At 45.0% G+C, this 12,856-nt stretch overlaps 1 protein-coding gene across 7 annotated transcripts in view; it reads left to right on the plus strand.

The window, feature by feature from the left end:
- The window catches only part of slo (calcium-activated potassium channel slo), a 110,545-nt gene that overhangs the window by 62,196 nt on the left and 35,493 nt on the right, over positions 1 to 12,856 (plus strand). For 6 of the 7 annotated variants that reach the window (XM_074086601.1, XM_074086607.1, XM_074086606.1 and 3 more), the window contains exons 4-10: positions 584 to 695; positions 1,041 to 1,192; positions 3,228 to 3,395; positions 4,337 to 4,428; positions 8,086 to 8,196; positions 9,312 to 9,417; positions 10,534 to 10,686. The exons of the other annotated variant lie outside the window; for it this stretch is intronic. In XM_074086601.1, coding sequence (XP_073942702.1) covers positions 584 to 695; positions 1,041 to 1,192; positions 3,228 to 3,395; positions 4,337 to 4,428; positions 8,086 to 8,196; positions 9,312 to 9,417; positions 10,534 to 10,686 — 894 coding nt within the window. The remainder of the gene's footprint in view (positions 1 to 583; positions 696 to 1,040; positions 1,193 to 3,227; positions 3,396 to 4,336; positions 4,429 to 8,085; positions 8,197 to 9,311; positions 9,418 to 10,533; positions 10,687 to 12,856) is intronic. 7 annotated transcript variants of the gene reach the window in all.

The raw sequence follows: 12,856 nt of genomic DNA on the forward strand, positions 1-12,856 counted from the left end.
AAACAGCCTACTGCAAGGGTTTGTCGGGAGCCAAGTGTGCAGTTGGTTGGCCAGGAGCGCTGCGGGTTCGAATCCCGACCGGCGCAACTAAAAACTTTTTTTCTCAAACATGACATGAAATATTGACGTTGTGTTACAAATAATAGGCTGAGAAGTATCGCAATGCAGACGCTGCTGCGGGCTGCCTGCGCGCGGTCACTCTAGCGGCCTGCAAAGAGATTTCATACAACTTTGCAGGCCGCTGGCCGGCAATGCAACCGTCTTTTGTTTCAACGCGCGCTCTGTGACTCGGCCTACGCCGAGCAGCACCCGCAGCTGCCGCGCCAGCAGCCAGCGCGACCCGCGTGCACACAACAGGGCGACAAGACTAAGCGTCCCGCCAACTTGATTTCTTGTTTTTTATTTTATTTCATGTCATGTTTGAGAAAAGCACTATACAAGCCTCGGCCGGAACGTGGGGTTGCCGGCCTCTACAGTAATTTAGGTACTATTGTTTCTAGAAGAAATGTTCGTGGGTAAGAATAAAATGGTTCTGACAATCTTACTTAAAGTAAAGTTTAAAGTGTACATGTTTTTGTTCCAGTTTATAGCAGCTAGTGACAAACTGTGGTTCATGCTCGAGATGTATTCATTTGTAGATTATTTCACGATACCACCATCCTTTGTATCAATATACCTGGATAGAACGTGGATAGGTAAGTCTCAGTAATTTTCATAAGCTTTTTTGGGTAATCACTTCATCTAAAAAACAAGCTTATCTAAGTAGCAAATGGTCTATAAAGCAACTAGAGTTAACCTGTTTCTTAGACCACTTGCTACTTAGACCAGTTGCTTCTTAGACGACTTGCTACTTAGACCAGCTGCATTTTCGACGAAGTAATACTAACTCGATTGTATCAAATTTGCTAATTATGGAATCGGATCGGATGGATTGCATTATTGCAAGTAATGTACAGCTTACTGAACCACTTTACAAAAAATAAAGTACTTAATTAGTTTTTTTTTACGAGAACTTACTTTGGTTCTACCTATATTTTCAGGGCTAAGATTTCTCCGAGCTCTACGCTTGATGACCGTGCCTGATATTTTGCAGTACCTCAATATATTAAAAACATCGAGCTCAATTCGGTTGGCGCAGTTGGTATCTATATTTATATCAGTATGGTTGACAGCAGCCGGTATTATTCATTTGGTGAGTTTTTTTTAGTAGAACTAGACTATAGTCGCTGCAGCTATAGTTGCTGTAGCTACGAGTATTTATTCAAAAACAAACAACACAAGACATCTGTACTCCAAATTTCATTGATATACATCTTGTAGTTTCGAGTAAATGCCTGTGACATACGGACGGACAGGCAGACAGAGACAGACGGACTTGACGAAACTATAAGGGTTTCGTTTTTGCCATTTTGGCTCCAAAAAATGCGATGCTTACTTGTTGCGTGTGCGACAAGTACAAATTTTATGATCTTTGTCGGTACCCATTTACGTAAAGTCCGGAGACGCATCAATTTTTGGACCATTTTGACCAGATTCGCTTTGTATATATATTCTAACATTTTAATTCTAACATAATCTTATAAAATTTGCATTTTGAGGATGCTCCTACCATCCTGCCATGAATTTACAAAACATAATTTATTTTTTTCTTATGGCATAAGTATCAAAATTATTTAAGCCAGGCTAGAATGTCAATTTTGACAGTCTCAAAAATGATACCAGATTAAAGTTTCGTAAAAAATGCGTGGACAGCTTTCACTGGCCAGAGTCTATACTATAAGGAAGATAACGATGTAACCCGATCGCCTAATGCCGAGAATAAACACATTATCTTTTGTCGATCAAATTTCTACGGCTGCTTCATACCAGCCAATGTAGGGCGAGTCTAAAGCCGAGTTAAGACTTGTAAGAAAAATCGTGCAAGTTGCATTACATTGCGAGGCCGTGAAGGCAACGAGTTGTAGTGGTCAATCGAGCGCCGCAATATAATGCAACTTGCACGATTTTTCCTGCAAGTCTAAACTCGGCTTAATAGTCCAATTCCACATCTTTTCTATTAATGTTATCTTTTAAATAACCGTAGTTATATACTAGGTACATGTATGAATACTGATAGTAAAACATTTATTAGTTGATCCAACATAGGAACGCAATAAATCATTTCGTCATGTCATCAATCAAGTGGTCAATAAGTTCATTGTGGCATCCTAAGGGGAGGACTTTCTTCAGCAGTGGACTTCTTCCGGCTGATGATGATGATGATGATGAAGTCTTTTCGCACAGTTTACCTACACTTTTGTCATCGGTTTTTCCAAAGGGAGGCCGTTTTGTCCAACGCGCTGCCGTTCGCGAACGCATCCACCATATCTTTCTACCCTCGTCTTATACGGTGTGGGTGTGACAGAAAGAAGTGGTGAATAAGATTGTGATTCGAAGTATGTTAGAAAATAAAGCCTCAGAACGTCTGACTTCACTAGACAACCCACGCGTACCTATACAAAAGAAATCCGGCCAAGAGCGTGTCGGAGACGTTCAAGATAGGGTTCCGTAGCCATTACGAAAAAAACAAGTACCTAATATTTTTCTAACGATTTCGTATTGTCTACGGAATCTTCCAAGTTTAGGCATATTTTGTACCCTGGGCTGCTATTTACTCTTAAACTACTAATAATTCTCATGCAATCTTAGCCGTTATAGTTTTCCTTGTAAAGAATTTTTAGGGGACGACGCTCGATTTTAATGAAAATTTGCACTTTAAAACTGAATCGAAAAATCGTAATGGCAACCCCTCAACGGTTTCCTTCAATAAGAACCTATCCAACGATACCCCTACACCATTGGGTTAGTCAAAAAAAGTAACCCCCACTTTATGGGAGGTACCCAAAAAAAAAATATTTTTTATTTTACCACTGCGTGCGAAGTTCCCAATCCGCACTGGGCCCGCGTGGGAACTATGGCCCAAGCCCTCTTGTTCTGAGAGGAGGCCTGTGCCCAGCAGTGGGACGTATATAGGCTGGGATGATGATGATGATTTTACCACTTTGTCGGCGTAACTGATATGTATATTCACGCCAAATTACAGCTTTCTAGTGCTAACAGTCTTTGAGCTTAGCCGCGGACAGACAGACATGGCGAAACTATAAGGGTTCCTAGTTGACTACACAACCCTAAAAAGAGTCCATACGTCATAGAACCGTAAACTGGACGTTTTCTTTTGTCTTTTCCAGCTGGAAAACTCTGGCGACCCGCTGGACTTTTCGAACTCGCAGCAACTATCGTACTGGACATGCGTATACTTTCTAATAGTCACCATGTCCACAGTAGGTTACGGTGATGTGTTTTGCCACACTGTTCTTGGCAGAACCTTTTTGGTTTTTTTTCTCCTCGTCGGCTTGGTAAGTTTCATTTTCAATTATATATTTAACATATGATTAATAATTGAAATGAATTTAAAGATCAGTATTACAAAATATTTTAAAGTGTATCATTGCAAGGAGAGGCAAGTTTAGTTTTCCGTAGTACGGCATTGAAGTCATTAAACCGACATTCATTTTGTTGCCTTCCGGTTTCTCGTAGTCCACGGCTCCGTAATGTTCCGCCGCGCTTGCGATTCCTTGCATAAATAGCTAAACGAATAACAAAGCAAAAGGAAACGTTAAAGATTACCTGTTGAGATGTAACATAGTCCACATGGGAGTTGTTAGACCAGTGTACGGACGCACAGCTCGTGAATGGTTGTCGCCTGCTAGTGCACCCTAGAGCATGTCGGTTCTGTGATCGCGAGGCCGCGCCGCCCCGCTGGGTCGGCCGCCGCCGCCTCGCCGCCCTCACTGTGCAATCTTCTAACTTCTTGGCCGCTTAACTAAGAGCATCACTCGATTACCGCATTATGAAATGGGCTTCGAGCGATAATTTTTAACTGCATGGGTGTATTTTGTTTTTTCTTTTGCTTTGTTATGTGATAGCACGTACGCTGCCGGAGGAACTCTCTTCCCGTGCTTAAATATTGGAGATGTGTATATGGGGACAGTGGTACGAGACGAGATACGTATTGCCCGGAGTGGAGGCGTCCGGCCGCCGGGCCCCCGCGCCGCTCCCCCCTCCCAACTCGCGATCTCTGCATGCTTCACTGTGCCTGGCTGTGTTCAGTTGCTCACCTCACCGGTAGACACACACTTTGTTCCTTTTATTTTATTATTTCGCTCCGCTACCGGCTACACTTTACGATATGTCACAATAGTTATACTGAGACTCGAGGTGGACATTGTCGTGCACCACGCGATGGTGTCCGCGTGCACCGGCCCCGATATTCGACCGACACCATGGTCTGTTGCAGGCAATGTTCGCTAGTAGCATTCCTGAAATTATAGAGCTGGTAGGAAGTAGGTCCAAGTACAGTGGCGAGCTGAAGCGTGAACATGGAAAAAGGTATCAGTTTGACATATCAATTGACCGACGAAAGTGAGGGCGATTCATACCGCGGAGCGCGCGCGTGAGCGGCGAGGCCGAGCGGTCTGACTCGCTCGAGCTCTCGGAGACGATGTGAGATCATCACCTATACAAAAGCTTGCTCAGTGCCGTCAGATGTATTGTGTCATCTACTCGTGGCCACTCGCCAGCCCCGCGCGCGGTGGCGGGCGTGCCGTCGCTGCGCGCTACCGCCGCTGCGCTCCGCTAGCGCGCCAGCGAGGCACGCCGGCCCGCCGCGCGCGACGGCCCGCCTGTGGCTACGCTCTACCAAGCGTCTATATCGAATGCCCATCGTCTTAGTTTAGGAACCGGCTATACCGATTTCTTTTTAAGTTCTGTTCATCGATTAGTTAGCGTATGTATCCTTAGGCTTTGCATGCACCCGGTCACGAGTCCCGTCACGGCTTGCGCCGGTCACGTAGCTCCCGCCGCTAGCGTAGCTCGGCACGGCACCCAAGCCCCGCACATCCACACCCACAGCCACAGCCACCACGCAGACAGACGACACTCAAGCCACACAGCCTTGTGCGAGCGCGAGGGTACGCGGCCGCGGGTCGGGCGGGGCGGGCGGCGGGCGCGCGGGGTTGCGCGAGGTCACTCACCTCACGGTGTTTGCTGTGTATCGTAGGCTGTGTTCGCCAGCTGGATCCCCGAGATCACGGAGCTGGCGGCGCAGCGGAACAAATACGGCGGCCGGTACAACAAGGACGTCCGCCGCAGGTACCCTGCTCACACGCCCCCGCTCCACACGGCTTCCTGCCTTCTTACCTCTCACGGTTTCGATCTGACTTGGTTGAATGAATGCGGAGTTTGCTAATGAAATTTATTAATCCTTCACTAGAATCGGTCTCTCGGTGCCGTGGCGCATGCTCGAAGAGTTAGCTCCCGGCGGCCGCGCTCCTCTCCCCGCACTCGGGAGACAGGCGCGCGGTCGACCGACGCATTACTACATGCCTTTTTTCGTAAATTTTACTCGAGATACCATTAAGCTTTTTAATCCTTCTAACGAGACTAGATCTGGAGAGAGCCGATGTAAAGTATTGTAATGCTGTCGATGAAGTAGTGTTTGGTTTGTTCGCTTGCACACGATGCCTGTCGCCACGCTGTAGCGCTAGCTCCGGCACCTCGCCAGCTCGTCCCGACGTCACACACAGCCAGTGCCCGCCCCGCGCCCGCGCCCGCGCCCGCGTCCGCGCCCGCGCCCGCGCTCGCGCCCGCGCCCGCGCCTCGGCCCGCGCCGCGCGAGCAGGAGCCGCCCGCGCCCGCCAGCCGGCGCCGGCGGCTCCCTGCCACCGCCACCCTGAATCACTTGTCGACTTGAATGTGAATGTCTTGTTTTGTCTGTCGGCGTTTAGGCGATATTTGCCAGTTGTATCCCAGAGATAATTGACTTAATCGGCACTAGACCCAAGTATGGCGGCACCCACAAGAATGAGCGGGGACGCAGGTGAGCCGCTGTCTTCACTCCGTTCCGTTGAATGTGTTCCGTGTTGTGAAATCTATATCTTCCTTTTCCTCTCTTAGCACGCTTCTGTGTTCTCACTTTATCTTGGGACACGAGTCCCGCGAGTTGTCTTTGTTTTTATGAATCGATATTCATTGTAAGATACCTTTGAATTTGAGTTCAGTTGAATAGTGAAAAGCAGATAGTGGCTAGTGGTATCGCTCGTCATTATAGGTTTCATGATTATGTTCTTTTAGCGTATTTATGGAATGTTAACCGTAAAGCTTAGTTAGGAAGAGTTAAATGTTGAGTGGTACCGTAGTGTGTTGTTGGAGTCGCTCGTGTGTTGGCGTCGACAGCTCCTCGCGCGGCGCGGCGGGCCCGGCGGGCCGGTGCGCCGCGCTCGCCGGCCCGGGGGCTGTTGATGCGGCGTACCGTACCCTTACCCGTACCGTACCTAGTGAGTGCCATCCGCTCGCCTCCTTCTGTACTCCCTGCCTGCACGACATCTGTAACTGTACTGTACTCTTAATTCTTAATGTTGACCCTCTTTACTGTTTTGCAATCTGTAATGTACTTTTGGATTTTTGGATCGAGCCCCTCGGTTAATTTAGTTTAATGTATTTACGTAAATTCATAGAGCGTGGCAAGGCTGTGTGCATTGAGGACATTTTTAACGCAAAATTAGCTTAGTTGTCGACTTACCATTGACATGAGTGACATCATCTTAGCAGCGACACACGAATCATTTATTCCAAATTTGTTGGATTTATTAATTTGAAAATTGTTTGCGTTGTTTGCAATCAATACAAGGTAGAACTTGGTTATATAATTGATTAAAATTAAATCAGTTCCTTTGCCACACCTTAGATGAATTATAGTTTGCATGTTATAATTGTGAGCAAATTCTTTTCTATCTTATTTTCTGTAATGTTGATTTTAATTTGGAGTGTGATTTGAATAATAAAACCTCTAATATTTGTTTTGTTTTTGTTTGTTCGTGAATTGCAATACTAAACATTTACTGCTACCATTTTGGCACTGTGAACTATTTTCACGTTCCCGATGTGTTTTGTTTTCTTACTAACTCTTGTATTTTCCGAGACGAACTTATAAAGAATTGATACCATATCCTAAACAGATCTGAGTTTCCAAGTCACTAGACCTTATGAGCATTCAAGTCTTTACAGAGGACTGTACTGGACGCAAGCTTTTATCACTAGTGTACGATTATCATAATTGTTGGCATTCCTGTATGAAAACACACTTTTATTAATTTGTCTATGCCACAAATTCTTATTTCTTTCGAATAGTGCCCCAATACCACACTTTGTCATTGCAAGTAAATCCTTACACACTTCCAAGTGCCCCTGTTGATTATATTTACATGGTTTTCTTTTAATTTATTAGATAGTATCACAAATCCTGATCGAAACTGAGCTTCCTAGTAGACCATTGTGTTATTTTTTTGTGGATGATGCGCTACTATGAGCAAAGCAAGTGTTTGTTTATCAGTTGATACTGTTAACTGTCGAGACAGTCACTCTAGTTCAAATCCGCCACAAACTGATGAACAACATCATAGTGATCATTTAGAATATTACACGCAACGCCTTTGTTTCTGAAGTTGTTAGTTTTATTATCTTTAATAGTTGTGATACTTTCAAAATCTGAGTGAATTAGTTCTAACTTAGCAGCAAAATAAAGACGTTGCCTGCTTAATCAGTAGTTCGTGCTTCTATCAATAGTTTTATTTAACCCTGTTGCGGCCTTTTTACACTATTAGTGTCTATTCTTTTCTCTTAAATAATGAATACCTTGACAATGTGGTCCCAGGTGTTAAGTAAAACATGAAATGGCTATACTTCTGTCTTTTCTGTCCTCTTTTATTTAACTAAATAAAGCTTTTTTTGAAATTTTGCTGTTTTTAAGCGATTTTACGCTGATGCAATTATACGATCAAGATTTGCACAGCTTGTTTCAATTACTCTGCAAATTATCACAATATCGCAATTATCAATAGTGCCCAAGAAAATTTAAAGCAATAAAACTTCTTGATACTTAAAATCCGCTTGTGCTTCTTTCGTTCTTTTCACAAGCCATTCTGTTGTAGCAGCAAAATATATAGAAATTATACAGAATGATGTTATAATATTTGTACACGTTTTCAGGCATATAGTTGTTTGTGGACACATAACATACGAATCAGTGAGCCATTTTTTAAAAGACTTCCTACATGAAGACCGAGAAGATGTGGACGTCGAGGTTGTTTTTTTACACAGGTCAGTATTACCAACTTATATTTTGTATACTTTATACTCGTATTATGTTTTTCTACATTACGGATAGAACGTTTAGTTTGCTAAGATTATCTGAAACATCCCAGCTCCTTCACAAAATCTTCTAAAGGAGAGAATTTTAGATAAATAGTCCTACAGGACCGAGTGAAATAAGTCTGTGATACTTTTCAATAGTATATTCAGTTGACTACAAACATGTTTTCAATACAATAACGTGGAAAAATGAAAATGCATCTTTTTATAGTCGACTGTATCTACATTATGACTATGACCAAACTACACCGACCCAGATGCGATTAATTTGAAAACGAATGAAATTAGTGACTGTCTTTAGTATTTAAAATATTTTTGTGGCGTTTTTCGCGAAAAGTCGCTACTTACTATAGAAAAAAAAAAGTGCTTAGACATAAATTTATTATTTTTGAACCATGATGATTGATGATAAATAGAGATCAGTGGTACTGATTTTCATAACGACTTTTCGCAAAATGACCAATACTTAAATATACTAAAATGCAAGAACGTAAAAGAAAACCTCTTCAAATATGAAAGAAAACATTGTTTGGCACTAAAGAATATGTATGAAGTACTGAATGAAACGCATGCCTGATGTGGTGTATCACGCGACGCCTTACAGAAAAGAGCCCGACCTAGAGCTGGAGGGTTTGCTGAAGCGTCACTACACCACCGTCGAGTTTTTTCAGGGTACAATGATGAATGCCGTCGACCTTGAGCGAGTCAAGGTTAGAGTAACACCGACTAGCAGGCATTAGTTCGCACGGCCACGTTATCATTGAACCGTCTTCGTGAACAGTATTTTATTTATTTATGTGCATAAGACAGATCTTTTTCTTCTGTATCAAAGGTGCTGTTTCATAGTCACAGTAGGATTTAATCACTTTGGTAAATTTATCTTGTGATTCTTTTGATGCAATCATGGCTTATCACGGCGGGACGGTCGCGCCTCTGCGCTCGCGCCGAGGCGCCGCCGTTCCACCCCACGACTGCGTATTTTGGTACATAGAATGCATGGTAAGGTCGGCCCACGACAGGCGGCGGACTGTCCGGTCCTAGTGTTAACTGAGCGTTGATGACAGGAAACCGCCAGACCTGGAGCTCGAAGGCCTGTTCAAGAGACACTTTACCACTGTGGAATTCTTTCAAGGCACCATTATGAATCCAATCGACCTACAGAGGGTAAAAGTAAGTAGAATCCGCGACATGTGTTCTGGCGTGGTGTCGGTTTGAAGATGTACAGACTGCCTTTTCTATAGTCGTAGAGCGATGCTCGTTCACTGACCATCCGAGTTGTTCTGTTGGAGCGGTGTACCCACAGATCCCTTCTTGTGTCATGAGCGCTGTCTGTGCGTGGCTATCGCTAGTAACTGCCGAGCCGGCTCTCGCATGACGTGCAAGGGGTGTTAACAGCGAGACGATCTTGGTCCGTTTGCCTTTGCCCACAGACCAGTCACCCGAGGATCTTGCTCTTAAGACTCCTGTCCCACGGCGTCCCCGCCGGCCCCCGTCCGGCCTGGCCGGCTCCATGTGTCTCACTGTCTGTACCAATAATGGGTGTTGTATGCGATGGCTCGTGTATATTCATAACTTAAACAATCGATATCGCCGACTTGTGTAACTCAATAACTTTAGCCTCAGCGTCATCGCGCTTTAATGCACACGCATAACTAATCGGGGTTCAATGCAGGGATTGACAGCGCGATTTGCTGGAATACTCTCTCTTTTATTGATGTCGATTCATATTGATAACTTCCATACATCGGTGAACATTGGCATTAATGGCTGCTGCAGAAAGGATTTCCGTTTCAAAATTAACCCTGTTTTGTAGTTGCGAGTAAAGTTGTCGATAATCGATACTGTCGAATGTTTACGGTAAGTTTAGACGTCGATGCACGGCTTGTTTGTAAAATTGCACGTTTTTATCAGTAAGTAGACATTGAATTTCACTTCCAACACCCACCTGCTTTTTCCTTTATTGAAGTGAACATTGCGTAAAATATCATTAACCTTACAACTGAATTTAAAGTAAAATTCGCAATCACAATATTCACTTCCGCCTGTTTTGTTTTGCATGTTCTTTCACGCTTCTTTCACTGTTATAGTTATAGTATTAAGATTATTTAACACAATACTTCCAAAGTAAAACTTCTCACAATATTAGACAAAGTTCACATTTTGACTCGAATAAAAATATTTTAAATTATTTACAAATAATTTAATGACTTAGGTATTTTTAGCGTCTGGCCCTAGAAGCAGTTATTTAGCCCTATCAGGCCAGTTGCTAACCGGTATACTGTGTAGGTTCACGAAGCTGATGCTTGCCTGGTACTTGCCAACAAGTATTGCCAGGATCCTGATGCTGAAGACGCGGCCAACATCATGAGGGTCATCTCCATCAAAAACTACTCCGACGACATCAGGGTCATTATTCAGCTGATGCAGTATCATAATAAGGTCAGTGTTTTAAATACTATCTCAAGGACCAGCTTAATTATTAACAGGTATTCCAACTATTTTTACATTTAAGTTGAATATTTTCTATTTTTGCCCTTGCATTTAAACAGCTGTTTAAGCTAGTAAAAAAATATATATAGGTATTAAGTACTTTCAATATTTGATATATTCTTATCACGTGTTGNTCCGTCCATCCATCATCCCGTCCGTCCATCCATCCGTCCGTCCATCCATCTGTCCGTCCATCCATCCGTCCGTCATCCATCCGTCCGTCCATCCATCCGTCCATCCATTCCATCCGTCCATCATCCATCCATCCATCGTCCGTCCGTCCGTCCGTCCGTCCACCCATCCATCCATTCGGTCCGTTCCATCCATCTGTCCGTCCGTCCACCCATCCATCCGTCATCCATCCATCCGTCCCGTCCATCCATCCGTCCGTCCATCCATCCGTCCGTCCATCCATCCGTCCGTCCATCCATCCGTCCATCCATCCATTCGTCCATCCATCCATCCGTCCATCCATCCATCCATCCATCCGTCCGTCCGTCCGTCCGTCCGTCCGTCCACCCATCCATCCATTCGTCCGTCCATCCATCTGTCCGTCCGCTCCACCCATCCATCCGTCCATCCATCCATCCGTCCGTCCATCCATCCGTCCGTCCATCCATTCCGTCCGTCCATCCATCCGTCCGTCCATCATCCGTCCATCCATCCATCCGTCCATCCGTCCATCCATCCATCCATCCATCCGTCCGTCCGTCCGTCCACCCATCCATCCATCCGTCCGTCCATCCATCCGTCCGTCCATCCATCCGTCCATCCATCCATCCGTCCATCCATCCATCCGTCCATCCATCCATCCATCCATCCGTCCGTCCATCCATCCGTCAACTATCCATCATCCATCCATCCGTCCATCCATCCATCCATCCGTCCGTCCGTCCGTCCGTCCGTCCGTCCACCCATCCATCTGTACGTCCGTCCACCCATCCATCCTCCGTCCGTCGTCCGTCCCGTCCGTCCGTCCACCATCCATCCATTCGTCCGTCCATCCATCTGTCCGTCCGTCCACCCATCCATCCGTCCATCCATCCATCCGTCCGTCCATCCATCCGTCCGTCCATCCATCCGTCCGTCCATCCATCCGTCCGTCCATCCATCCGTCATCCATCCATCCGTCCATCCGGTCCATCCCATCCATCCATCATCCGTCCGTCCGTCCGTCCACCCATCCATCCATTCGTCCGTCCATCCATCTGTCCGTTCCGTCCACCCATCCATCCGTCCATCCATCCATCCGTCCGTGCATCCATCCGTCCATCCATCCATCCTCCGTCCATCCATCCGTCCATCCATCCATCCGTCCATCGATCCATCCGTCCATCCATCCATCCATCCATATATCACATCGCAACGCATCGCATCGCATCGCATCGCATCGCAGTATCGCAAATGCTTACAGAGTAGTGGTAGTTGGCTGTTTCGTAATTTTTCCCTTGTCAGTTTAATGTTAGTAAGCAAAATTAAAAAGTTAGAGCAGCGGGACAATAATGGATTTTCTACATACTTCATGGCCTAGGCCAAGAAGTTATGTAGGGAGTTGGTAGGGAGCCATAAATGAGAACTCATGTCTCCATTTCGTTGACCATTAACGCATACATTTCCGAGCATGTTTGAGAAAAAATTATATATACTTAGTGCATTATTATAATTCGGATAAAGTATAAGTACAAGTAAAGTCAAATTTAGAGTCAAAAACTTTAGCATTCTAAATTTTTGTTGTTATTTTAACCTACTTCTTATGATTTCCTTTAATATTCTAATTATTACAGTAACCTTCCAGGTGATAGGACCTTGTGCAAGGTCCGCCCGGATTGCTCACCATCTTGTTCGCTAATCCTGCCTGAAGCAGCAGTGGCACTGTTGTGTTTCGGCGTGGAGAGTAAGCCAGCCGGTGAAATTACTGGCACTTGAGGTATCCCATCTCAGGCCTCTAGGTTGGCAACGCATGTGCAATCCCCTGGTGTTGCAGGTGTCTATGGGCGGAGGTTATCTCTTACCATCAGGAGACCCACTTGCTCGTTTGCCATCCAGTGGAAAAAACACTATTTTTTGCCCTCGACCTTTCTCGCTTACAGTTCAGATTCGAGTGAATATCCGAGTAAAA

Source organism: Choristoneura fumiferana, chromosome 4 (assembly GCF_025370935.1).
Source record: "Choristoneura fumiferana chromosome 4, NRCan_CFum_1, whole genome shotgun sequence".
Classification (NCBI taxonomy): domain Eukaryota; kingdom Metazoa; phylum Arthropoda; class Insecta; order Lepidoptera; family Tortricidae; genus Choristoneura; species Choristoneura fumiferana.